Raw genomic sequence first — 27,757 nt, 5'->3', positions numbered from 1 at the left:
TGTCATTATGATGAGAAAAACCCACCGCAGAAGAAATACTGGTTCTCAGATAATGATCAATCTGATATATGCACAAACACAACAGAGGAGAATCTGTCAGTAATTGATCATCCTGATCAGAGTCTCTTTACTGTGACTATGAGAAACCTGCAGAGCGAACATACTGGACTCTATTATTGTGTTGTGGAGACTGATGGACAGCGGAGTGCTACATTTGATCTTTATATCCAGGTTCAGTCTGGTATGAGATTTTTATAATGGTTTTCATCACATTCTATAATTATCTGACTTCACACACATGTATTTTATAATCTTTTATAATCAGATGACTTGTGTCTGTGTTCAGCTCCGGGTGTGTCTGTGAAGAGCAGCAGTGTATCTGGACATGAAGGTGATAATGTCAGTGTCCAGTGTTTCTACACTTCTGAATATCAGTATAAAACCAAACAGTGGTGCAGAATTAAAGATCAGAGCTGTTACACTGAGAAGAGGACTGACACATCCCAGAATTCATCAGTCCAGATCAGAGATGATGGGAGAAGCTCCTTCACTGTGTTGATGACTGGACTGAGACTCAGTGAATCTGGATGGTACTTCTGCTCTGCTGGAGAGGCACTGAATCCTGTTCATCTCACTGTAACCGAGGCAGAACCAGGTACATTTTTTTCTCAATAACTAAATATTTAGCTTCTACATATAAAAAATAAAACACAACTAAAATTTCTGCTTTCTACTTTTAACAGTAAACCGAGCCACGGACAATCCGAGAGACTCGTTAGTATTTAAATGGTTCTCATTAAAATGAATAATCTTCCTAGAATTATTCTATATTTGGCTGTTTTGTCATCAATGCTCTATTTCCTAAATTTATTTTTCTTTATTGTTTACATAATAATTTCCTTATTGCCCTGTTTTTTCTTGCTTTTTTATATCTTTGCACAACAATAATAATGCCACAGAAGAACCAAATACCTTCTCCTGTATTGTTTAAAATAAAATAAAGCTTTAAACTAATTCAAAGACTGTGGCTAATTCTAATGCTGAAGCACATTAACAAAGTTTAATAAAGATCTGATGAAAATTTAATTCAGATATGCCTTATTTTCTGGTGCTTTTATTCAGGTGACTTAATCACACACCTTTTCTTCTGAGCTTATTGAATGAACCGATTTTAAAGTGTTTTCTTATTTCCCACAGAAATAAAGGTCTTCTGACTGTGTGGCTTCCAGTTTCAGCTGCACTTTTGCTGCTGTTGATTCTGGTCGGTGTTTTCACCTGGAGACGGAAACAGAGACCCAGTCAGTTTGACCTGCACTCTATTCTTAGGGACTGTTCGTTATTTATTTAAGGGGCCACCGGAGGAGTTTTGAGATCTGTTGTCAAAAAAGACATGACCCTCCCTTCGCCAGCAATAATTTTTTCTATGACCCTCCAAAATGATTGTGAAAAAAGGCATGACCCTCCCCGATAATTTATTGATTAGCCTAATTCTGTACTGGTTTGCGCTTGGCAAAGATGTTCAGATAGCCATTGTTTGTTTGTTTTTTAAACCATAAACTCTTGCTTTCTCATCTGGCTGTAACGATAGACCAAACCTACGATTCGGTTCGTATCACGATTTTTTATTTTAGATTTGAAAAAAAAAAATCATGTTTTCGGTGCTGATGCGGTGTGACTCGTTCAACATGTGGGTGGCGTTGCGAAAAAAGCATCTAAAAGCTGTCACAAAGAACCGGCAAAAGTAATGATTATTAATATGTCATATATAGCTAGACATTTTAATTGTTTTTAATAAACAAGTGTTTTCTGTGTCTACTGCAAAGATGAAGTTGACGATGCGTCGCGATCTTCTCAGAACGCGCCAGAGAGAAATGCACATTTCATAAGGAGAAAGCAGTCTGTTTTCCTTCGTTTTGAATTGTTCTGCATGTTTAAAAGAAATTTCAAGCTTTCTATATATTTCTCAGGTCTTTGAAGCAAGTAGCATACCTTACGCTGAGTTTCGGTTCATTTATGAGACAAGAGTCCAGTTCACTCGCCCGCGCCTCCGTGTCATGATTATCTATTTTCTACTATATTTAGACTACTTCTTATTTATTAAATCCAGATGAAACATTGATTAAAATTAAGATAAAATTAATAAAAAAACGAAATTCACTTTAAAGAAATGCTTTGTGCTTACTGTTTGAGGTCTCTGTGCAATTTTTAAAGTCGCTTCAGAGCAGTCATGTCCGTGCGTAATTGAGAACTGTCACGTCCGTAACATTTTTTTTTTTTTTTTCACATAAATACAAACACGAAAAATAAAATAAAAATAATATAAAATTTAATTTTCTGTGGAGGCCGGTCTTTATTCATCCGGTGGGTATATATATTTTGGTTTGCACAGTGTAATTTATAGAATTACTAAAAAATATTTTGCCACCTAAAAGTTAAAGATTTTTTTGTGTCACGTCACATGTGTATTTCCCTCATATTAAATATAAAACACATGTGTAGACTGATATTTTTCTAATGTCTTGACTCCTTTCAGACGTTTCAAATAAATGCATTTTCTGAGAATTTTTATTTTAAGTTTTGACTGCAAATGTCACGTCCATTCACTGGAATCAATCAATTTTAACGAATTTATCCTCAACTAGTTTTTGTGGTGTAGGTCTATGTATTTTATGTTAACTTAAATAATAGCCTACTAATAGTGATTTAAAGATGTGGTAGCGCTGCGGAGATCGCGAGTCGTCAACTTCATCTGTCTAGCCCACTGACATAAAAAATAACTGTTTTATTAGTAAACAATTAAAATGTCTCCTGCTATATTAAACATATTTGCCTGTTCCTTACAAAACACTGACAGTGGGGTTTTTGCCTGTTTTTCTTTTTTTTTTTTTTTTTTTTTTTTTGAGCAGCAGCGGACAAATTATTTCGACACACACACACACACACACAATATTGATAAACAGGATTTTTTTTGTTGCTTTTTTAATACAATAAAAATTTCATTTAATTTATTGTTTAATAAAATTATAAGCCTATTATTTTAGTTTATTAACAGCAACAACAGCTGTAAAGATGAAGTTGACGATCGCCATCTCCGTATAGTGAACACGCCTATAGAGAGAAATGCACATCATTATAACCAGAGAGTAGCCTATTTCTTTTCGTTTTAAATTGTTAAAAAGACATTTCAAGCTTTCTTAAGATATATTTCATGTATGTGAGGCATATGCTGAGTTTCGTTCAGTTAGGATGAGATGCGCTCCTGTTTACGAGCAGTGCAAGTGACCACGCGGGCGCCTCTATGATTGTGTTGTCTGCTATATTTGGTATTTGGCAATTGGTTGATAAAAAAAAAATATTAAAATTAAGATACAATTTATACAAAACGAAATTCACTTTAAAAAATCGTTTTCTGCAAAACAAAACTTAATTAAGTGGTCAAAATCATGTCTGACCCGCTCCATGTCTCTCGATATTGCGTCGTGTGTGCGGTTCACTTTTCATAATCAACATAGATGAAAAAATAACATTATTATATTTTAACAAAAATTAAACTAAATGAGCTTATTTAATGGTAACAACACAGTAGGCCTACAGTATCTGTATTTGTACAAATTGCTGCACATTCATTTTATTCTGAATTTTGCACACACAAGTTGAAATGCATTTGTTTGTGCATGCATGTAAAACATATCTGCAACATTTATCAAGTTCACTGATAATTATGCGTGCATTTATTAATTATTATCTTAATGAATAATGTAACAAGGACGAAGCATGTAAACTGTTTGTTTAGAATTTGGATCGATCATCGCTAATAGATCCGAATGAAGAAACGTACAAAACCATAGGCTATAGAAAATGGGTGGGCCCGGACCTAAATGCCCACCCGGGCCCAATGGTAGCGCCGCGGCTGGTGGTAGCCCTACATCTTACACATCGTGGAAACAAAATAAGAATGGAAACTAAAATATGCAGTATCGCCCAACAGCATTCTATCAGCAGTTCTGGCGCCTCAGTCCCAATACTGTTAAACTCGACGTATACGTTAATTCACATCACATGTTAATGCAGCGGTAGAGTTACACTCACAGGACACTGTGCACTTAACAAAAGTTCATTATTTGCTCGTGCTTTAAAGCTTTGCCGGGTAAACATTTCTTTGGCATTCTGTTCTGACATGATGCAATTTTTCTAAGCGCGAACTGAAGCGCACACTGCCAAACAGCGCCAAACTGGATTTTTGTTGGGTCAGACCCATCTGATATCGAAGGGGGGCTGATAACGCGAGATCAACATGGAGCTAAATGGAAAAAAATAGCACCAAACAAGCCACTTTGAAATGTTGCTGTTTTAATGAATATAAAAGTTGGGTGACCCTCCCCCTAGACTAAAAAAAGTTGGATGACCCTCCCCTCAACAAAGAATAAAAAGACATGACCCTCCCCTATTTTCCTCCGGTGGCCCCTTCCATAAATACCGAACGGTCCCTTAATTCTTTTTAAAGTTCATTTCATGCCATGTTATAATTTATTTCAACAGCACATATACATAAACTCTGTTAATGTCATATTATTGTTTCCCCTTTTTAAAATAAAGAGCAAGATAAACACCAAAACAGAGAGAGAAACGACAGCAGAACCAATGTAAGTCCTTTAAATTATGAGTTATGAAAATGTTTATGAAAATGTTTGTATGTGTCACACCATCAAAGACTGTTTGTTTTCGTTCACCGTTTCTCCCTGCCTTGTTTGTCATCATGGTCACTGATTTGATTTCGTCATTGTGTTCAAGTGTGTGCATGTCATTATCTCCCCTACTTAAATTCAGATCAGTTGGTGTGTCTTTTTGTCAGGTTATGTCAATGTGTACATTGTGTGTGGATTATCGTGGATTTGCCTGTTGGAATATTAAAGCATGTTTATCTTCTTCATCTTCGTCATATGTTTTGTCTCTCCCTCACAACAGAATCAAAAGTTAAACGGTGAATCATTGGTGTTTGTTTTTCTTCGTCTCAGTTCATGTGTTTGTTTCGGCTTTTATTTCATGGACTTCCCTGCTGTTAAACTACTATGCCTTGAGCAGGGAGAACGCTCCCTCGAGCAACATCTGGAGGCATTTTTGGATCTGGCTCATCAGACCACTTTCCTGGATGACTGCCTCTGCGCGTTTCTTCGGGTTGGCCTCAACACCGCCGCCACTTGAGCACAGTTGTCTGGAGAACCTCCTTGTGGGCGCTTCGCCGACTTTGTGAAGTGGGTGCTGGTGTCCTGCTGATCATTCCTCACCTTTGATGACGTCACCAGCCCCACTCCAATCCCAGTGCCCAGTCAGAACCCGTCGGTCGGAAGAAAGCAGTTTGAGCCCACTGTAAACGTCGAGCCCAACACCAAAGCGCGAGGCAGCAACACATTCTTACCTCTTCATCTGTGACTGAAGAGAATCTTCTTCTGTCCCGTCAAAACTACCCTGCCTCCCTCTCCCACCACCTTAGAGGACATCCCACATCTTCTGACTTTTTCTCCCTTTCTAGCCTCATCCTCAGCCCTCATTCCTGCCACCCACTCCTCACTGTCTTCCACCATTCCCTCTGTGTTAACTCCTCCCAGTGGTGCGGATCCACCTCGGGCCAGCTGTGAACCATCTCAGCCTGGGCAAGAGGAGCCCACAACTCCACCTACAACCTTGGCGGACATCGCTCCTCCTCGACCCGTCTCCCTGACTTCCCTGCTCCTGCGCTCCTACCGCTCACCATTCCAGAGAGGACCATCGGCCATTCGGCCTCGCCGAGCTCCCTCAGTCAGTCGGCTCCACCTGGGTCAGACCTTGCACCTGGGTCAGACCCTCCACCCCTTTGACTACGGCCCACTCAGTCGTCCCTCAGGCTCCGCCACCGCCCTCGGTCACCCCAGCTCGCCCTCTGTCCTCTGGATCTGCTCTGTCATAGTGTGAGGTTGTTGCTGGGGCGCGGTCGCCACAGTCTTCGGCGTTGCTCCATCACCTCGGATCTTCGGCTATGCGGTGGGCTCTTTCTCCAGCGCCATCGCCTCCGGCCATCGCCATGGGGGTGTCAGGACTTCTGCCACCATGGTTCTTGTCTCCGTCGACGCCACTATGGAGCACAGTTCTGGCTGTGGCCTGGGCACCTGCCATCATGCCCCTGCTCAAGGCTCCTTCCTTCCTTTCACCACCTTCAGTTCTGTCTCCTCCCGGTCAGCCGTCCTTCTCCAGAACCTCCTCATGTATCCTCTGCCGGTTTCGCCTACCCTTCGCCAACCCCTTCGCCATCTCCTCATGCTCCTCCTCTCTACGGCGCGAGGACGCACCTTCCGGGAGGGGGTGTACTGTCACACCATAAAATACTTGTTTGTTTTCGTTCACCGTTTCTCCCTGCCTTGTTGGTCGTCGTGGTCACTGATTTGATTCGGTCATGAATCTTCGTTGTGTGTTTAGTCTCTCCCTCACAACCCGTGACAGTATGACAATATCTGTGTATTTTTACAGTTTTCCCAAACGCTTTGGCTCGTTTTTAGTCTTACTATTCTATATTTATGGGAAATAAAAACCCTATTGCATGTCTGCAAAATGTAATAACTCGCCCAAAACATTTAATTCATGCTTCAAAACTATTGTGTACGTAAACTGGCCAGTGCCACCAAAATTAAGAAATTATTTTCCATTGTGTGAACCATGCTGGTCAAAAAGTTTAGATGTTTCGGGGTTTTTTAGCGCAATTTTCCTACGGACAAAATTGCGATTGTTAACTCATGATTTCTGTTCTGTCTGTGCCCACCAATCTTGCACTTCTATCTCCTCCTCAACCAGACCACCTAGAGACTTCGGGTTTTCGGCATTATGTTAAGGAAGGTCTAATCTCGGGAACGCACACACAAAAAATAAATAAATAAATAAATAAATAAAAAGATTTACTATCTCTTAGTGTTGTGATCCCATGACGTCAGAAAATTGCGCTAAAACACTCACTGAGTTTTTATTACTTGTTTCAACGTGTCAGTCAACACTGGAATGTTTGCAATATAGAAATGTCTTTTTTGTTCTACTTTTTTGTTGACACTGACTTCTTACTGTACTATGCTAGAATGTCATTTTTGTTCAGCTAAATGTTATTGTGGATCACACTGAGCATGTTAGATACAGATTTAAAAAATAAACGTTTATTAATCAATAAAGCGGCACACAGAAAAAATATCCCAGCTAACAAGGAACGTTCTCAGAACTTTGGCTAACAAGCATGTTCTCTAAAAAAAACGTTATTTTAATGTTAATAGAACATTCTTTCAGAGTTAATAATGTTCACAAAATGTTAGCACAAAAATATTATTTATGCAACGTTCATGGAACGTTTTGTTTCTGAAATATTACTAGCCTACTTGTTTCAGGAAATTCAGAGAAAATTCAAAAGTAACGTTGTTTGCAAATGTTTGCAAAATGATAAAATGCAATGTTCCCTTAAAACACTTACAAAACTGCACAGTTGAATTAGAATAAAATAGAATTGAGCCAAAGCGATTGACTCAATGCACAGTACTAAACTGTACTGAAAAAACTACTAAACTGCCAAAGCGATTGCTACGATTCACATGAGAGGTGTCATTAAACTCAAAACTTTTTAGAGCATTTTAGATTTTTTTTTCAACCTTATTTCTCACATGTTGATTTCTTGATGTATGGTTTTTCTTATTTTCTGTGTTTGTGTGAAATGCAGATATACTGTGAACCTGAAGAACCTGCAATATACAGCACTGTAGATGATGAACGCTCAAGTGTAAGTAAACCAGACATACCAACACAATGGCTCAGAAATATGACATAGGCCTATTAATAGTAAGTTTTCATAAATGTATCATGTTTAATTACAATCCCATTCTCCACAGGATCCCAACAAAGACATAACCTACAGTTTTATTGGTGATGCTCCTAGGAGTAAAGCAGTAAGTTTTACAAAAAATATATTATTCCATGGATTTATTGTACCATTACTGGCAATACATTGAAAATGATCTCGCACTTCCATAAGCCTCCAGCAGGTGGAGCAATATACAGCACTGTGGCTCCACACTAACAGTGAGAATGACTGGACTGAGAGCTCTGCAGGAGAGGAACTGAACCCTGAACTCAACTCACAGTGGCACTTTGGAAATTACAGATTTTCTCAAACACTTTGAATAAATTCTCGAATTGTCATGGAAGAGCAATAGGAGGAATGTGTGATGGTGTTAGGGGAAGACAAAATAGATTGTGTAAAAATGAACAAAGCAACTATAAATTTTCAATTTATATAACATATTTCTTCAAAAATAAATGTAATGTATAAATATAAAGGTTAATTGTCTTGTATTGTACTACAGTATTTATCTTTTCCTACTGTCTGAATCTGTATCTATTTTTTTTTTTTTTTTTTTTACAAATTGCTAACAATCGTTTACCAATACTTAAAGTACTTGTTCTAATCTCTCTTAACTCAACAACACCACATTTTGTTCATTCATATGCCAGCTCTTCATTTCAAAATGCAAAATGCAAAAAAAAAACTTTTTCTACACACACTACCTCTGTGAAAACACTGTGGGAAACTCAATTCAGTATCCCAATATCTAATCATTCTCTCAAAATATTATAGTAGCCTACTACTTTTATATCCAACAGGAACATATAGTCAATCATAGCATTGTTAAGTTCTGAAAATGTATAATATGCATTTGTTTTTAGCTGTGTATTTTACCATGTGTGGTGTGTTTTTGCCATGTGCTTTCTGTCTTTCTCCCTCACTCTGCTTGCCTTGCAGTAAATTAGCCACAGCTGATGCTTGTAAGTTGTACTGAGTAACCACTATACTGTAGCTGCGTCTCAATTTAGAGGCCTGTGTCACCTCGGCACAATGAAGACTGTCCCAATTCGAATGCTCCTTCAAATGTGTCCTTTTCGTTTTCCGTGCAATGAATGATACATTGGAGGATACAATAAGGATACTCTGAGGGCTCGTTACATGACACCCTTTTCAGCTAAAAACTTTTTTGTGTGTTTTGCCCGTTCATTTACATGGCACAGGAATTTTGTGGGCCTGAAAATGCAAACTTTAGAAAATGGGTTTCAAAGTGCAAGTTTTTTTTAATGATATCGTTATCATTTCCATAGTAGCGACTGAGACTAATCAGACACAATTATTTATTATATGTAACAAATAATCTTTAAAACTCACTCTGGGATCTATGGTCCCATCCCCCAACAAGGGCAAGAAGGGTCTTGATAACCATGACTACGATCAGATAAGTTGGTTTTATTGTTGTTAAAAATGTGGTCATGTGGTCAAGGCAGAGACATATAGGGAAGACAGAAACAGACCTCAAAACATACTTTGCTGCATTCATTTATAGACAAACTGATCTATAAATGCACATGCATCCCATAAAATTGTGTGAATGATTTACTGTCTTGTGTAGTGTCTTTTAATTCTATTATTTTTTTGTATACTGTGTATTTTATGATAGAGCCAACGGTCAATGTAAACTCACCTATACCATGTTTGGTCTCTATAAATTGATACTTTGAAGATTGAAATGATTGTGTACATGATATGCCGATAGCTGCGCAACATATTAGTATTACAAGAATCTTTCTTAGTTTCTTTATCAGAAACCAATCCAGCTGCACATTAAAACAAGATTCATAAATCAACCACAGAGGAATTTTCCCGCTTGGAAATTCCACCTTTCTCATTGGTCAAGCAAACCCGGAGAGGTGGGGCCTTTCTCAGGCTTTATTAGAGACAAATTCACAGTGACTCCCCCTCTTCTTCTGGCCTTCACTGCTGCTTCTTCGGGCTGATGTCTGTGGGGACCCCCACCGTGACCACAGCCTGCTATGCCTTCACTCTCCCAACAGAGTCACACTGTATTTTCTTCAATCCAACTCAGAAGAAAACTGCAACTTTACCATCACTGAATGGGCAACTATCTTCGACTTCCTCACTTCTTGGTTGCCCAGGGCCGGCAGGTCACAATCTGCATGTGGTCAGCCATGTGCTCAAGGAGAGAGAGAAAACCTTCAACCAGAACAGAGTCAAACAAACCACTCAATTTCATCATATCCTCTTCATCCAACGGAGAAGAAAACAATTGCAACTTCCACGTTTGACACTCACCGAACCATCAACATCCCTTTTCCATAGTCCCATTTCCTGCTTCCGGTTCCATTCTGTCACTCACTATTTTACCTATGCATGTTTGTACGTGTGTTTAGATTAATTATGTTTATGATTTAGTTAATAAAACTTGTGCACAATACGTATTTGGTTCTGATTCTCTGCTTGCAACAAAGTTTACTTTACGATTTAGATTTTGACTACAGGCTGTTATAGTACTGTACTATAAGAAAGACATTTCCCTCCCCCGGAAATGAATATTTCTTAGAATTAATAAACAATTAACGCTGAGTGTTCACGGGACGAACAGGTAGGTTGATTGTAATATTCATTTTACTACATTAAGTTAATTCTATAAACTCATCCAAATATTAATAGTCAATTATAACAAGTTATGATAGATTATTAATATTTCTTTGAGCTAACTCGTTACACTGTGTAAACTACAAAGCCAAAATGGAGAAGCCATGTGTGACAATCTAAGTACACCCTATGACTCAGTTGCTTGTAGAACCACCTTAGCATCAATTACTTGAAGTTATCGTTTTCTGTATAACTTTATCAGTCTCTCACATTGTTCTAGAGGAATTTTGGCCCGCTCTTCTTTACAACGTTGTTTCAGTTCATTGAGGTTTGTGGGCATCTGTTTCTACACATCTCTCTGACGGTCCTGCCCCAGTCCCCCCACTCTGACAGGGCCAATGCAACTCCTTGATTCTCTACTTTTCAGTCATTCTGCTGTAGATTTGCTGGTGTGCTTGAGGTCATTGTCCTGTTGGATGACCCAATTTTGGCCATCAAGCTTTAGCTGTCGGACAAATGCCCTCACATTGGTACCCAGAGGAGTTCATGGTTGACTCAAAGACTGCAAGAAGCCCAAATTATCACCTCTCCACCATCGTGATGGAAAGTTGGTATGAAGCGTTTGTGCTGATACTTTCGGTAATTATAGTGTACCTAATGTACTTACATGTCAGTATAAGGCAACAATATTGTTTTTCAAATAAAGGTTTCTGAGTCAGTATTAGATTTCGTGTATGTATTATATGTATACTTACCCTGTAACATGGAAAAAGAGGGTAACAAGCACCACTTTAATTTACAGGCCCACTGTCACACTTACCCTGTAACATGTAACAAGAGTATATTTACCCAGTATATAAAAAAAATAGTTTTTACTTGCCTTGAAACATGTAAGCCCAAAAACATAATGCACTTTTGCTATCAAAAATAAATAAATAAATAAATAACATACTGTATAAATGCACAGATAGCCAATGTATGTGATTTTTAAAAAGCCTATACTGTATGTATTGGAACACTATTATTACAAAAAGGTAAGCTGTGTATGTTGTGTTCGCTAAATTGCTCCCAAAATGATGTAAGATTGTTGTATCATAATTGTAGAATAAGTATACCCAGTTTATACTTACAGTATAAATAATAATAACAGTATAAATAAAACTGCAACAGTATAAATAATTTGTTAATTCTCCTGGTTGTTTTATTCCCAAAACATTACATATTGTCCCCTTATACTAACATGTAAGTACTTTATAGGTACACTACCGAAAGTTACGCTGTAAATTCGTCTTAATTACCTATTTTTCATTTCAGACTGCACATATTAAGTGAATAAGTGAATAAAATCAGACAGAGCCATCTGTATAGATAACTATGGTGCCACCAGTGTAGTCCAGCTCCTATGATTCAATAATCAATCACTCATTGAAAAAGACTGACTGAATTTTAGCAAATAAAATGGGATATAATGTAATTTCATTAGCCAATGTTACAGTGCGATGGATAAACTACAGTATTTTGTACTGGTAAGATATTTGATTGAACTGTTAGGTATAGATGTGTAACTCTCTAACGGTAGCATGAGTTTATTATAAATGTTTGACAATATCAGACAAGCATTCTTTATGTCTAACTTTAATGACTTTTTTGTATTTTCATTGAGAGGCTACTCACTGCAGACCCAATGTTTGGAGCTTGAAGATCCCGCCACACTCTATCCCTACCCATAACCCTATCCCTAAACCTGAATCAGGTCAAACTCCAGCCATGATGTCCAGAGAGGGGAGCTGGACGTCATTTGGCTCTGCAGTGAACGCCACTTGTTTCCATTGTGTACAGCTGTGCAGTGAATCACATTCATCCACACAGATGAGCATGGATGAATCACAAAAAAAATAAAAATAATAATGTACGCAAAATGCATTCGGTTTAATTTTGTAACCGCTAGAGGGGCAAAAGTTTCATAGTGTAGCATTAACTTGTCAACATACAAATCAAACAGATATTATTTAAATTCAGAAGAACCAAAACTTTTGACTGCATAAGAAAAATGTTGGATATCCAAAATAAAATAGGCTATTGTTTATTTCTTTTTTTGAGTAATTTTTGTAATTACTCAAAAAGTGAAATGATCACACATCATGTTCTCAGGCAGATAAATGTAACTTGGTGCTGGTAAAGTGTCATCATAAATTATTTGTGATTGATAAAAATGAGTGTGTTACTAACTGCAACCCCAGACTGAAACAGAGATGTAAATGAAAGGGTGACAAGAACATAACTTGAAATCTAGAGTCTATCCTCACTGCATACAACCAGATGGCGCAAGACGTTTGAGTGTTATATGATGGAGAAAAGGGAAGTGCAGCAGTCACTACAGACACAGTTTGACAACTCAAGATACAGGAAGAGAGACTTTCACAATGGCCACATACGCGAAGGAAAAAATTATCTACATTTCAATCGGGTTTTGGCTCATTTTAGGTGAGTATTAAATGTTGTGCTGTCTTTGTTTCTAATGGATCCTGTTTAGCATTTTGCAATGACAGATTTTATGCTCAGCTGTTTATGCTTTTAATGTGTTTTATGTGAAAATAGAACAAATTAAGGAGTGAATTATTGTTAATCCTGGACATAATAATGGTTTGTGTGTTGTTTGTGTAGGTGTTGAAGTCTTTGGTGGGTCAAATCACACCATAACTGTTAAGACTGGAGGATCTGTCACCATCCCATGTCATTATGATAAGAAAAACCCACCACAGAAGAAATACTGGTTCTCAGAAAATGATCCATTTAATCGTACATACACAAACACAACAGAGGAGAATCTGTCAGTAATTGATCATCCTGATCAGAGTCTCTTTACTGTGACTATGAGAAACCTGCAGAGCTCAAAACATAATGGGGGTTATTATTGTAGTGTGGAGACTGATGGAAAACCGACTGTCACATATGAGCTTCATCTCGAGGTTCAGTCTGGTATGAGATTTTGTAATTATTTTAATCACATTCTAATGTCAAATTCTAAGACTTACTGTATGTATTTAATTATCTCAAATGACTCTGTGTTCAGCTCCTGATGTGTCTGTGATGAACAGCAGTGTATCTGGACATGAAGGTGATAATGTCAGTGTCCAGTGTTTCTACACTTCTGGATATCAGAATAAATCCAAACAGTGGTGCAGATATAAAGATCAGAGCTGTTACACTGAGAAGAGGACTGACACATCCCAGAATCCATCAGTCCAGATCAGTGATGATGGGAGAAGCTCCTTCACTGTGTTGATGACTGGACTGAGACTCAGTGAATCTGGATGGTACCTCTGCTCTGCTGGAGAGGCACTGAATCCTGTTCATCTCACTGTAACCGAGGCAGAACCAGGTCAAATTGTTCATTAATACATATTTTTCTACTATATTTTAAATAAAACACAACTAAAATTGCTTTGCATTAAACTTTTAAAATTTACTTTTGACAGTAAACGGAGCCACAGACGATCCAAAAACAAAAAAGAGAGGCTCGTTAGTATTGAAATGTTTCTCATTAAAATCTTCATATAATTATTCTATATTTGGCTGTTTTGTCATCAATGCTCTACTTCCTCAATTTCTTTGTCTTTAATGCTTACATAATCATTTCCTTATTGCCCTAGTGATTTTTCTTTCTTTTTTTCTATCTTTGCAGAAGTGAAACAGGAAACAAGAATAATAGTACAGCTGAAGGCATTAAAGAACAAAAGAAATACATCTGTATTGTTTAAAATAAAAATAAAATAAAATAAGGTTAAACTAATTCTAAGACTATTAGCCTGAAATGCATTAAAGTTTAATGGCCTGGTGGAAATTTACTTCAGATGCCTTGTTTTCTGGTGCTTTTATTCAGCTGAATTAGTTACACAACTCTTTCTGAGCTTTTTGAATGAACCGATATTAAAGTGTTTTCTTGTTTGCCACAGAGATAAAGGTCTTCTGACTGTGTGGCTTCCAGTTTCAGCTGCACTTTTGCTGCTGTTGATTCTGGTCGGTGTTTTCACCTGGAGACGGAAACAGAGACCCAGTCAGTTTGACCTGCACTCCATTCTTTATTCTTTTTAAAGTTCATTTCATGCCATGTTATCATTTATTTCAACAGCACATATACATAAACTCTGTTAATGTCATATTATTGTTTCCCCTTTTTAAAATAAAGAGCAAGATAAACACCAAAACAGAGAGAGAAACGACAGCAGAACCAATGACACAGTAAGTCCTTTAATTTACAAGCATCTAGTTATGAAAATGTTCATATGACAATATCAGTGTATATACAGTTTTTTCGTTTTTGTTCAATTTGTTATTCTGTTGACACTCACTGCTTTCTATACTATGCAAGAATGTCATTTTTGTGTAGCTTGATGCTTTTGTGTATCACACTGAGCTGAATAGAAACAGATAGTAAACAGTATAGTTAAACATTTACTGGGAAAAAAGTCAAACTTGAACACAGAAAAAATATCCCAGCTATATTTGGCTAATGTTCTGGCAAAGTTCACTCAAAGTTATAAACAAACGTTTCTACATTGTGTTAATAAAATGTTAATATTCTTTAATAATGTTCTCAAAACTTTAGCTCAAAACCATTATACATTATTATTCTACAAGTTTTGAGAACATTATTAAAGAATATTAACATTCTATTAACACAATGTAGAAACGTTTGTTTATAACTTTGAGTGAACTTTGCCAGAACATTAGCCAAAGTTCTGAGAATAGCCTTCATTATTACATTATTAATAGCCTACAACATTCTTAGAATTCATTCAAAAGTAATGTTCCTAAAATGGACCCTATTCATATTTCCGTGTTTCTCACAAGCAGAAGTTGTCATGGGAGATGACAGCAAATATAATTTTTCTATTCGAATTTACTCTAATAGCAAAAGAAAAAATCCACAATAGCATTTTCACGACTTTTCTAAAAAAAAATTAACTTTTTTAAACTTAATATGAAATACATGAAAATGTGTGTAATAGCTATATCACAACACAACAACTTGAATAATTCTGTTTTATACATTAACTCCAACTCCCCCGCCAAATGAATCGCGCACATGGACTTGTCACCCTGGGTCACATGACCATAAACGATTAAATTACTTCCTTGAATTGACCATCGCAACAGTTCCCTTTGCTAACGGACTTGTTGAAGGGCTCGTGAAGCGATTCAGTTGTTCACTTTAGTTTGGAACGCTGCTACAAATGGCGTCCCCTTCCCGAAGTGCCATTCAAGGGTGCAAAAAAGCAGTTTGGAATTCATACATGATGTGGGTTAAGTTTGGAATGAATCTGCAGTGGTCAGGTGGTACAGCAGTCACGTGGTAAAAGTAGGAGCTCTCAGACAATTCACATCTTACAAGCTGCAATTACGAGCTCTATGAGGATGTGAACGCTTTTTACAAGTTTAAATCATGTAATTGTGGTAATTACGACATGGCGTGAACGCACCTATTTATTTTCCTTTATGTAGCCTAAACTGAAAATTCATTTACATGCCTTTTGTAAGTTCTTATTATGGTGAACAGAAATTTTTTGTCACCTTTGTTTATAGCGCTTTATACAAAACAGCTTTGCAGTGATAACAGGAAAATGCTGCATTTCGACTGTTGTTCAGCTAAAGTCAGTTCAGTGTTGATTCAGTTCCTTTGTAAAGATCATCAATTACTAAATTAGTTCATTTCGTCTATAAAGCAGTTCTGCAGAAATGATGTTATTGTCCAGTTCAGTTCAGTTCTCATCCAACGGCGTCAGTACAGTCAGATCAATAATACTGTTGAATACTAAGCAAGCCAGAGGCGACAGTGGCAAGGAACCCAAACTCCATCAGGAGACAGAATGGAGGAAAATGTTTTTTTATTGTACAAATTGTAAACAATTGTTGGGCTACTTTTTCATGCGTCAAAACGTGTTAAATTTGCTTAAATGAATAAGAATTTAAAAACTGCCATGAACAAGTAAGTAATTGTTCTGAGATCTGAACTTATTGTTTTGAGGGGAAAAAATTCTCATTTGAGAATTGAGCCAAAGCGATTGATACAAGACACCCTTTTTTTCCTCTTCTTGTTTACACAGGTTAACAAATGCAACGATCCCCATAACACATTAATCTCCAGGCCAGACAAAACCTTTTTAGAGTGAAATATGAGAAAAGAAAACATATTTTACCCCCCACCCCATACGCCTCATATCATTACATTGGGTTGGCCATGGAACCATGTGTCCATTGAGTCATGTGTTGATATCTCGATATTTCTTTTTCCTTATTGTTTTCTGTGTGTTTGTGTGAAATGCAGATCTACTCTAAACCTGAAGAAGATCCTGTGATATACAACACTATAGATGATGAACGCCCAAGAGTAAGTAAACCAGACATACTACTAACACGATGGCTCAGAAATATGACATTTTAAGAGTAAGATTTCATGAATATATATAATTTTCAATTACGATCCTCACAGGATTCCAACAAGGATGTAACCTACAGTACTATTGGTGATGCTCCTGTGAGTGACGCAGTAAGTTTTACAGAAATATATGATTTCATGTGCAGTATTAATTGTACCACTGGCAGTATATTGAAAATGATCTCGCACTTCCAGAAGCCTCCAGCAGGTGGAACAATATACAGCACTGTGGCTCCACACTAACAGCAACATTGAGGATAACACAGGAACAGAAGGCTTTTTTTTTAGGCTTGCTTTACATGATTTAAATTATGAACATCTAACATATCCAAAGATATAAACACATTAAGTTAACTTTACGTTTGCTTGATCCCCCTCCTTCCCCTATTTTTTTTTTTTTTTTTAAAGGACCCATATGAACAGATGCAAGGTTTCAAGAAAAAAGCGCTATACAGACCGTAAATAAATCTATTTGGCGAGTTCATAACTAGCCTTCTTTGTCTCTTGAAATGGGATGTCTTTTTTAACAGTGTTATATATTTTGTACTTTTTTACACGCCAAAACGTTTTCAATTTGCTTAAATGCAAAAGAATTTGAAATCTAACATGAACAAGAAAGTAATTGTTCAGAGATCTGAACTTATTGTTTTAAGAGAAAAATATCTAATTTGAGAATTGAGCCAAAGCGATTGATACGAGACTCTTGTTTGTTTCCCTCCTCTATTTTACACGGATTAACAAATGATAAGATCCACATAGAGAGGTGTCATTAATCACTGACACCAACAGTGAGAATAACACAGGAACAGAATAGGACTAACTATCACAAGAGTAGTTTTTTTAGGCTTGCTTTACATGAACATCTAACAAATCACAAACACATTAAGTGCCCTGCCCTATTTTTCAGAAGGACCCATATGAACAGTGTTATACAGAACGTAAATGAATCTATTAGTCGAGTTCATAACTAGCCTTCTTTGAAATGTGATAGTCTTTTTTAACAGTATTTATATATTTTGTAGGTATATATTTGTGTGTGTATCATTTCTTAACTTAAAAAAAAAATACTTTTAGTTTACTTGTACAGTATTCTGTTTCTGTTTCCATTTGCATTTTTACAAACATGCACATTTTAAAATAAAAAAAATAAAAGTATTTTGTAGTTCAAAAAATATTTTGACTCCTTTCCTCTGTGGAATTTTCAGTGTGTGTGTGTGTGTGTGTGTGTGTGTGGTTTAGGTATGTTATGGGGACAACGTGTACCAGAAAATAGCAGAAATTTTTGATCTTGTGGACATTTTTTTTGGACCCCATGAGTAAAACAGCTTATAAATCATACTAAATTATGTTTTTTGAAAATGTAAAAATGCAGAAGGTTTTCTAAGATGTGTAAGATTGTTTTGGGTTAGGGGATAGAATACAGTTTGTACAGTATAAAAATCATTATGTCTATGGAAACTTTTTGAAAATTGTGTAAAATTTTGACATTGATAATGTAAAAATGCTGAAGGTTTTCTGTGATGGGTTAAGTTCCTATTGGCTCACTGAGGAGTTAAAGGCCAATCTCACCATCTAAACTCACCCGGCCTCAGAGCTCACACACCACATCAAGACACAGGCCTCAACACATCAAGACGTGTGTAACTTCCTCAACCATTAGAGAGTCAAACTAACATTGCAAGTTCATCATAATTTCTTTGTTTAACATGGAAGAAAATGATTGCAACTTTAACACCATTGACTCAAATATCAAGTCATCAAGCATCAAGTCTTTATCCTGAGACTGCATCCAGACGCTTGTTCAACGGACCGACTTCTCTCCACCTACTGACATAATGCGTTAACATTATGAGAAGTGTGCTAGCCAGACGGGATTTAAAGTTTGGCTGGAGACCCAAGTTTGGTTTGAAGACGAAAAACGTACCAAGCACATACTGAAACCTAACGTGTGTGTGTGTGTGTGTGTGTGTGTGTGTGTTCTGTTTTGTTTGCCTTTGGCTTCATGTTCTATTGTCCTGTCTTGTTTTGTAATGTGTAGGGGAGACCTGAAATGATTTTAACACATGTTAATGCTTCCAATTTGTCCAACTACAACACACACAAACACACAAATAGTGTTCAATTGTTGAAGCTGGTGCACATTTGCTCATTTTATTCAGTTTTGTTACACACACACACACACACACACACACACACCAATTATGTTAAAAAGCCTGTGTTGAATAAAAACCTTTCAAAATTAATTTTTTATACATTTTCTAATGTTACATCTCACCTCTGGGTATGTTTCAACTAACCCGGACTATGTATTGTAACATTTCACTCCTCGTTTGAAACTAAGCCACACATTTTTCTGTTTGTGCTGCAAAGATAACAGCCATGTCATTTAATAGCTGACACTTGTAACTAGTTCCTGATTCACATTTTGAACTGGCTTAAAAAAACTCCAAGATACAGACAGAAATGTCAAAAATGTTACAACCGTCCCTGGTCTGTCGTCTGGTGCATATAGTATGTTGCTATATTTTCTGGATATACACTACTTTTTTCTTTTGAATGGCCGTCAACAGAGACATCAGTTTTTTGTCTGCCCATATTCTGGATGTATCACACTGTATCTGCATGTGGTGAACAGTGCCGGTGGAGCTGAGGTCAGTCTCTGTGTGAATGTGTTTCTTCACTGACTCGTGTGTTTCTGTGGTTGGTTTCACACAGATTGTGCAGTGCAGATTCACACTCACACATTATTATTTTACTTGCACACTCACTACAGGAACCAGTGTAGCCACAATTCATTTTTAAATATTCTTGAATACATTTTAAATACATAATTGTGAATTATTTTAAGGAAATATGAGACACTGGGGATGGTTGCAATACTTTTTATCTCAAACTTTAATATAATTTCCCATATTCTTTGCTATGAATTGTGTTTTGAAATATTTTGTGTTGTAATATTTGAAAAAAAAAATATATATATATATATATATACAGTATATGTGGCTAGTTTGAGTTTGCTGCTAGTTTGTGGCTAGTTTGAGTTTGCTGCTGCTACTTTGCTCACTTGCTGACGCTTATGTGGTTTCAGGCGATATTTCTGCTCTGATACGGAAACAGGAGGAAACAGAGACAGTTCAAGAAGTGACCAGCTCCTCTCATGAACACACACTCCACTATAACACACACACTCCGCTATAGACATGATTTACCTTCTGATTCTCTCTGGGATTTTACTTTACATCTCAGGTAAAAATATATATAAGTATTACTAAACCATCGTAAAGTCTGTTGTGAATTTTTTTAAATGGTTAAAGTTATAAGTCTACTATATACATCATGTGCAGTTTGTGTTTTATGTTTTCTCCCCTACGTTTCTTCTTGTCTACAGGTGCTGCTAGAGTCAATACACTGGAACTTAATATAGCAGTGAAATCTGGATCATCTGGCATTATTCCATGTGTGTATGATAAACAACATAAAGAAAATCAGAAATATTTGTGTTGGGGGAGAAATTGGGGCATTTGCCATATATATGCAGGAAAGAACGGAAAATATTCCATCAGTGATTATCCAGACCAGAGTATTTTTACAGTGCGATGGGACAAACTGGAGATCTCCGACTATGGATATTACTGGTGCGCTGTGGAGATTGGTGGCTATGGCACTGTAGACGCTGGTTATAAATTGTATCTGACGGTACAATCAGGTAAAAAACTTCTTTCCAAATTACGATTTACGAATAGCCTACAGTTTTTTTTCTGACAATGCAATTTATTAAAATAGAATATAATATAAATATGAAATAATGAAGCTATAAATACGTTATAAATAATGTAAAAGTTAAGTGTTGTTGTTGGGTTATATATTTATTAAAAATATAATATAATACTATATAAAAATGAAATAATGAAGCTATAAATAACATTGTAAATAATGTAAAAGGTAGGCTAAGTGTTGTTGGGTTATAATATGTAGGCCTGTACACACAAGTAAACCGAATTACACCTTTAAAGTATTGGGTTTCAACTTACTCAAATATCTAAGTATAGCCTATATACTCTTTATCATAGAAATGGACCATGGTGAACATATGTAGACAGTTTGTGAACCCCTTTAATAGAGTTTAATATAACTTTCAAAAAGTCCAGTACAAACTTTACTGCCACTCATCAACGGCAGCTGTCACAGAGTTGGCGACAAGAACAATCCTCGGGCTAGACCGTCCCATTTAACAACGTTAAATGGGTTGGTGATGTCACTAACCCTGGAGGAATGTCGTGTAGTCCCTACCAGCCGTTTGTTGTAGTCCTTAAAAAGTAATTTCTTTAAAAGAAAATATCTCCCTTTGCTTTGAACTTTGAGTGTTGTAACTTTGCAGATGTTTTTTATGCTCAAAACACACCAGTACACACCAACTAAAGTAAGAAAAGTGAAATCATAATCAACCACCCCTTTAATTTGCGGGTGTTTTTCTATTTGCATGTGTGTTCTTCAGTTGCAGTGCGTTGAGCTCTCTCAGCCACCGTAGGGCCTCCTGTCACGTACCAACACGCTTTTACCATTCCATTCCAATTAGAATAGGGATTGTGTGTGCTCTTTTACTGTCCATATGATGACACACACATCTTAAAGATAAAACTTCTCGTAGTGGATCAGACACCTGATATCAAGGGTGGATATCGTGGGATTCACACTCGTGCGGTTTGTTGCTGATAAACTGTTGCTTAAGTTCTGTTGCTTTTATATGAAAATAAATATGATGAACGAGACACCCAAAGTACTTGTTATATATGTCCATTTAAAAGATATGTTTATTAGGCCCACAGATATGTTTTTATTTATTTTACAGGCCTAAATATGACAACAATCACATAACCCATAGAGAAATCGCACTGTCAGAAAGTTTAGGAATAGTCACACGTCATTTATACACATAAAAGCAGGATATCAGGGTTTTAAAATCAAACATTGTAAAAGAAAACAATATATTACGGTTGTTTAAACCAATGAACATTAAGCTGTGTCATTAGCAAATCGTTTCCCATCGTGCTTTTACTCAGCGCAGTCGGTGGAGATCAACTGCAGAATCCGACACGTCCTCCTCGCCTTTGCAAGAGTTTTTTTACATCGCCTACGTCAGCAGGACATCAGAGCCTTTTATACAGTCTATATGGTACAGGACCACACTCGGACACATTTCTAACCGGCATTTCGCGGTGATCACCGGTGATCACTTCTGCGCAGATTTTGCTCTTCTCAAACAAGTCTATTCATTCTGGAGTTGGACTGGTTGCTCTGTAGCCTCTTTTTTAATGCACTGAAAAGAACCGTCTCATAAGAGTGATTCGTTCTGGATCACATTACTCGCTGAATGTGGTTTAAAAAAGCAGTTAAGCGGTATAAGTGCAGGAGACATTGTTTGAATACGGAAACAAAAACTATGTTATTTTTTGTTCATTTTTAGTATTTTAGTACAGCGTTCCTGCATATTGGTGAAAGAATGAACTTTCTATAGTACAGGAACCAAACTTCCACAATTTTTTCGGTTCTGTGGTTGTAACTGTTTAAAAATAAAACCAGTTTTGAATAAAGTGTGTTACCAACAATATAGTAAACACTTACAAATATCAAATAAATCAATATCAAAGGAATTTAGATAGGCCTATTTACATTTTTAGCCAATTAGACAATTGATGGACAAATGTTATTGTCTTTTTGACTGTTTTCAGATCCTGGTGTGTCTGTGAAGAACAGCAGTGTATCTGGACATGAAGGTGATAATGTCAGTGTCCAGTGTTTCTACACTTCTGGATATAAGAATAAACTCAAACAGTGGTGCAGATATAAAGATGAGGGCTGTTACACTGAGAAGAGGACTGACACATCCCAGAATTCATCAGTCCAGATCAGTGATGATGGGAGAAGCTCCTTCACTGTGTTGATGACTGGACTGAGACTCAGTGATTCTGGATGGTACCTCTGCTCTGCTGGAGATCTCCAGGTTCCTGTTCAACTCACTGTCAATGAACCCAAACCTGGTAAGATCACAAATCAGTTCTGCTATAAAAAATGGTGATACTCTTAATGGCCTAAAAATAACTTCATGTTTTTCTCCTTTCAGTGACACATATTCCAACAGCTACACCATCTGACCCTGAGACAGACAAGTAGGTGTACTTTTTGACCATTTAAAATAATCAAATGCATCTAAACACTTTTGTAGCCCAAAAACCTGTTGATCCTGTTCCCAAAACTGGGAAAAATTATTTGTTTATAATTTGGACAATTTGATTAGGTATTTTTAAAGGAAAGAAGTACAGGAGAAGAGCATACAAGCCTACATTGGTTTTGTGTTCCACAGAAGAAAGAAAGTCATACAGGTTTACATACAGGTTTGGAATGATAAGACTCGATTGTACTTTCATTTTTGAGTGAACATATTTTTCTTTCTCTTTTTACATTGTTTTGCAGGTACACAACTCAGACATCTGCAAACAGAAATCCTACAAGTGTGAATGAAATAATAACCAGTAAGGAGCAGCTGAACTGGGTTAATCAGATCTAATATTTTTAATGTGTTTAATTACCAATTATGATATGACATGTGTAATCATCTATCCATCAGAAAAAAAAATACTCTGGAGACAGTCGTTGTTTAGATGCACTGCATACAATGGAAGCCAATTTCAGCCACATACGGAGAAAAATAATGCTTTAGTAAATCATAATTATGACATAAAAGTAGAATTTATGACATAAAAAGTCATAATTATGATAAAGACTAAATTATGAGATAAAAAGTCATAATTGTGACAAAAAGCTGAAATTCTATAAAATGTCAGAATTATGACAAAATTCTAAATTATCTGACATAAGTCAAAATTATAACAAAAAGTCATAATTACGACTACATTTTTAATTATGACATTAAAAAGTATTAAAAACTTATAAAATCATGCTTAATTCATAATTATAACAGACAATTATGACATAAGTCTAAATTATAAGAAAAAAAGTCATAATTATGACATCAAAAAACACAATAATGACATAAAGTCAACTTTTTATGTCATAATTATGATTTACAAAAGCATTCGTTTTTTTCCTTATGTGGTGGAAACGGGCTCCCATAACATACAGCTTCTTTCATTAATGATAACACTAAGAAACTTGTTTCTCTGTTTCTGTTGTTGGCAGCAGTTATGATTACTGATTTAAGACCTGAGACACACATGTAAGTGTGAACATTGTTATTCAGTCATTCATAGCAACTGATATCAAACTATTACATGTCAGCATAATGTAATGTTAATTTTAATTGCAGAGATGAAGCTCATCCATCTCTAACACCAGCCTCAGCAACTATTAATACAGAAATACACCGCCAGGATGAGCAAAACAACTATTTAAGGCATGTAAATTAATTAATTTGCATGTATTGCATCTCTAAATTAGAAACAAAGCTTTAACAGAGGAACTTTCTGCACATTAAAGTGAGAATAGTTCTGTATGATAAACACAAATATGTCTCTCCATCACTACAGGCATGATGTGATTCTGCTCATGAGTCTTGTAGCGACGCTTGTGCTGTTCCTGCTTGTTTTTCTCGGTGTAATAGTAACCTGGAGGCTGAGAAAGAAGCCGGGTGAGTTTTCTCTTTACACTTATGGAGGACAGAATCAAGTATTTTATATCTTTTGTATATGCCATTCATAAACCCTGTCAACTGTAATTGTATAATCTTAAAAATAAAGTTTCCAAAAGCTGGTTTTCACAACAATACAAAAAAAAAAAAAGTTTTTTCTTTAACAGTGTCTATGGAAAATATTATGATATATAATCTTCATATCTCACTCTGACAGAGAGGGGTCACATTAGAGAAGAAGAACATTTTAACACCACCAGTAATACAGTAAGTATTTTACACACTGATGGAGTTCAGAGATCTTCAGAAAAGAATCTAAATCTGTGTTTGTGTTTGATGCAGACCGCCTCTGAAAACCAGATGACATCCATCAGTCCAGCAGCCGCTACTGTAAGTCATCAGTCATCCTCTCTGTAGACATTTACTGAGATCATGATTGAACATTAATGATCATCAGTTGTTTCTTCACAGTCTTCGGCCTCAGTGGACGGCTGTTCGGTGACTTACAGTTCTGTGATCTTTCAGAAGGCAGTAAGTGTCGTCTTTGAATGCTCTGAATGACTGAGTCACACTGCAGTTTGGGCTGGGACGTCCTGTTTGTCCAAATCAAAAGGGAAACTTGTTTTAGGATGGGGTGCTGGGGGAGGGGGGTCAACACATTTGAATAAGAAACAATAAAACACATCAAGCTCCATGACGCACAACAAGCGTATTGGTGAGAAGAACACTTGTTACACAAATTACACACCGTATTTAACTGCACATAACATTAGTGACATCATATATTCTGCTTGCAATTGTAATGCAATGGGAATTGTCTACAGCAAGTAAATTTAGCCTTTAAATAAAAGGGTTTTGAGCTGTTGTTTACACTGCCACATACAATAAAAGTGCATGCACAGCGACAGGAAATTAAAATTAGCTCAAAAAACTTTCGCCTGCCTTGCAGAACACTGAATCTTCACATCATTTACAGCTCATGTCTGACACAAGAGGAAGGATTGGGATAGGCTTATCCAGTTTCGAAAAAGAAAACATCATGCTAAATGAAATGAATCCTAGTTGGAAAGAACTGGGTTTAATGCCCACTTATGATTTATATTTAAAGTGTTTATTACAAATTAATTACTAAATGCTAAAAAGGAAAGAAATGGAAATCCTCAGAATTCTTATTCTTAAGCTGATCATGTTTATTCACAGGCTTTATCGTCAGTGGATCCAGAGGGCGACGTGATCTACAGCTCTGTGAAAAAACCTCGAAAGGCTGTGAGTTCATATCCATACACACCCTGCTCCTTCTTAATGACGTTATGAGCAAATGAAAGTAATTGATTGTAAATTAATAATAAATCTATTTGTACCATTTCAGTTTTTAGTTAGTGTAAACCTGTTAAATGTCACTTTGGAATAAGATTGCTGAAGTAAAAACACTTTTAAAAAAGTTACTTTAAGTTTACTGTAAAGAAAATGTTCTGTACTAAACTTATTTTATGCAAAAATATATATTTTACAAAACAATTTGGACTCTGAAATTGCTAAATCATCAAAGCCACATGCTAACCAAGCTGTGTTGCAAAGTTGGCTACAGGCCTACTAAAAACAGCCACCAAGTGTCACGGTTTGTTGTAAACACGCGTATGAAGATGAAGGATCAAAAGTCTTTAATATCGGCAACAGGACCACAGGATAAACTTCCACAAAGTATTGACGAGGCCGAACAAACTGAACAAAGAAAGAAAGTACTAGGCTGAATCTGAAATCGCCCCCTATACCCACAAAAAGGGCATTATTTGAGGGGACAGCCATTTGTAGTGGTGTCCGAAACCATAGTGGACGTTATTGAGTGCACTTATTCAATCCCATAATGCGCTGCAATTAGTGCAATAAAGAGTGTACAACCGATGTACGCTCAACGGCTGTCCGAATTCACTCACTCCTTTTCATTCTCTCCCTCAAGTGAACAGTGTTAGTGGACTAACGTAGGGAATAGTGAATGAGGGATTAGGGGACGATTTTGGATTCAGCCCTAGAGATCCTGAGGTGCACACCGCTGAACTACCGCTTTCATCGTAAGGCAATGTCTGAGTTGAACAAGATGAATACTGAGATCACTCAATGTGCTGCAAGTGCAACTGAAGAAAACACAAGCAAATAGAAAAAACACCAGCAAATTAAGAAAACATCATCAGTTTGATAACACACACGTGCTGCAAATACAGACGTATTTAGCGTTGTGAGTGTGTTTTGAGTTTTTGCAGCACGTTTTCTTAATTTGCTGGTGTTTTTTTCTATTTGCATGTGTTTTCTTTAGTTGAGCTCTCTCGGCCACCGTAGTTTAAGCTTTCGATTGATATCTTATATAAGATGAATAATAAAATATGTGATATGAAAAAAAGGCAATAAAAAAGAGCACTAAGCTTCCCATTGGTGGGACACTGACAGTTAACAGGGTGTATCAGCTAAAACTGTAAATGTGTCAGCGTTGTGTGTGTGTGTGTGTGTGTGTGTGTGTGTGTGTGTGTGTGTGTGTGTGTGTGTGTGTGTGTGTGTGTGTGTGTGTTTAAATGTAGTTGGCTTTTTTAGTTGAAACAAAATGAATAATTCCAGTCTTGAAATGCATTTCATTTCTCTTCATCTTTACATAACAGGGACATTCCAGAATGGATTCTTGACCAAATGGAGGACAAAAGTGACACAACAACTCGTTAGAAAGAGCTGAAACCTTCATTTTTATTTTCATGCAAGTCCAAATTAGGCCTACATAAATTGTAGGCTTATGGAAATGCAATTTTGTTAGTAGTTATTAAATTACAGTAAAAAAAAAAAAAAGAAGTTATTTTACTTTTTAGTTTATTTATGTTTTGTTTTGAATTAATTTTAATTGCACAATAAACAAGGACGTAAAATTGCTCATATAGCCTAATACACATCTGTCCTGTAAGTGTGACGCCATCTGATGGTGAATTGTATCTACAGTTTTACCATGTACCTCTTCATCTGCTCAAATTTATATCAACAATTTTTAAAACCAAGTAATGTATCATTCGTGATGCCTTGACCTGTTCAACAATCATCTCATATGTGTGATGTTCTCATTGTAACCTTTTAACATCTCAGTGATGTTTTCATTTTTTCTTTAAGTTCTGATCTGAAACTTCCTGAATTTTTTAAAGGGATAGTTCACCTAAAAATGAAAATTTTAATTTCTCAT

The 27,757-nt window shown here is 36.5% G+C and overlaps 2 protein-coding genes across 2 annotated transcripts; both read left to right on the top strand.

The window, feature by feature from the left end:
* Positions 1-193: 193 nt before the first annotated feature.
* On the top strand, positions 194-8,183 carry LOC307161857 (CMRF35-like molecule 1; the record flags this gene model as incomplete). The annotated part of the gene is made up of 8 exons (XM_079876794.1): positions 194-236; positions 347-655; positions 744-774; positions 1,198-1,298; positions 4,597-4,643; positions 7,724-7,783; positions 7,893-7,949; positions 8,046-8,183. 8 exons carry the CDS (start codon positions 194-196, stop codon positions 8,181-8,183), a joined length of 786 nt encoding a protein of 261 aa, XP_079732920.1.
* A 4,635-nt stretch (positions 8,184-12,818) lies between these two features.
* On the top strand, positions 12,819-27,361 carry LOC307161855 (polymeric immunoglobulin receptor-like). The gene is made up of 21 exons (XM_079876791.1): positions 12,819-12,946; positions 13,127-13,441; positions 13,536-13,844; positions 13,942-13,984; positions 14,419-14,519; positions 14,652-14,704; positions 16,791-16,853; positions 16,956-17,012; positions 17,097-17,109; positions 20,290-20,607; positions 22,631-22,939; positions 23,023-23,068; positions 23,373-23,431; positions 24,099-24,135; positions 24,226-24,312; positions 24,446-24,546; positions 24,764-24,813; positions 24,889-24,936; positions 25,018-25,077; positions 25,747-25,812; positions 27,195-27,361. The coding sequence occupies exons 1-21, from the start codon at positions 12,886-12,888 to the stop codon at positions 27,216-27,218; spliced, it is 2,220 nt and encodes a 739-aa protein (XP_079732917.1). The 5' UTR covers positions 12,819-12,885; the 3' UTR covers positions 27,219-27,361.
* The last annotated feature ends 396 nt before the right edge of the window (positions 27,362-27,757 follow it).

Source organism: Squalius cephalus (genome assembly GCF_949319135.1).
Source record: "Squalius cephalus genome assembly, chromosome: 7".
Classification (NCBI taxonomy): domain Eukaryota; kingdom Metazoa; phylum Chordata; class Actinopteri; order Cypriniformes; family Leuciscidae; genus Squalius; species Squalius cephalus.
Note: the sequence above shows the minus strand (reverse complement) of the source record. Positions and strands in the feature narration are given on the sequence as shown.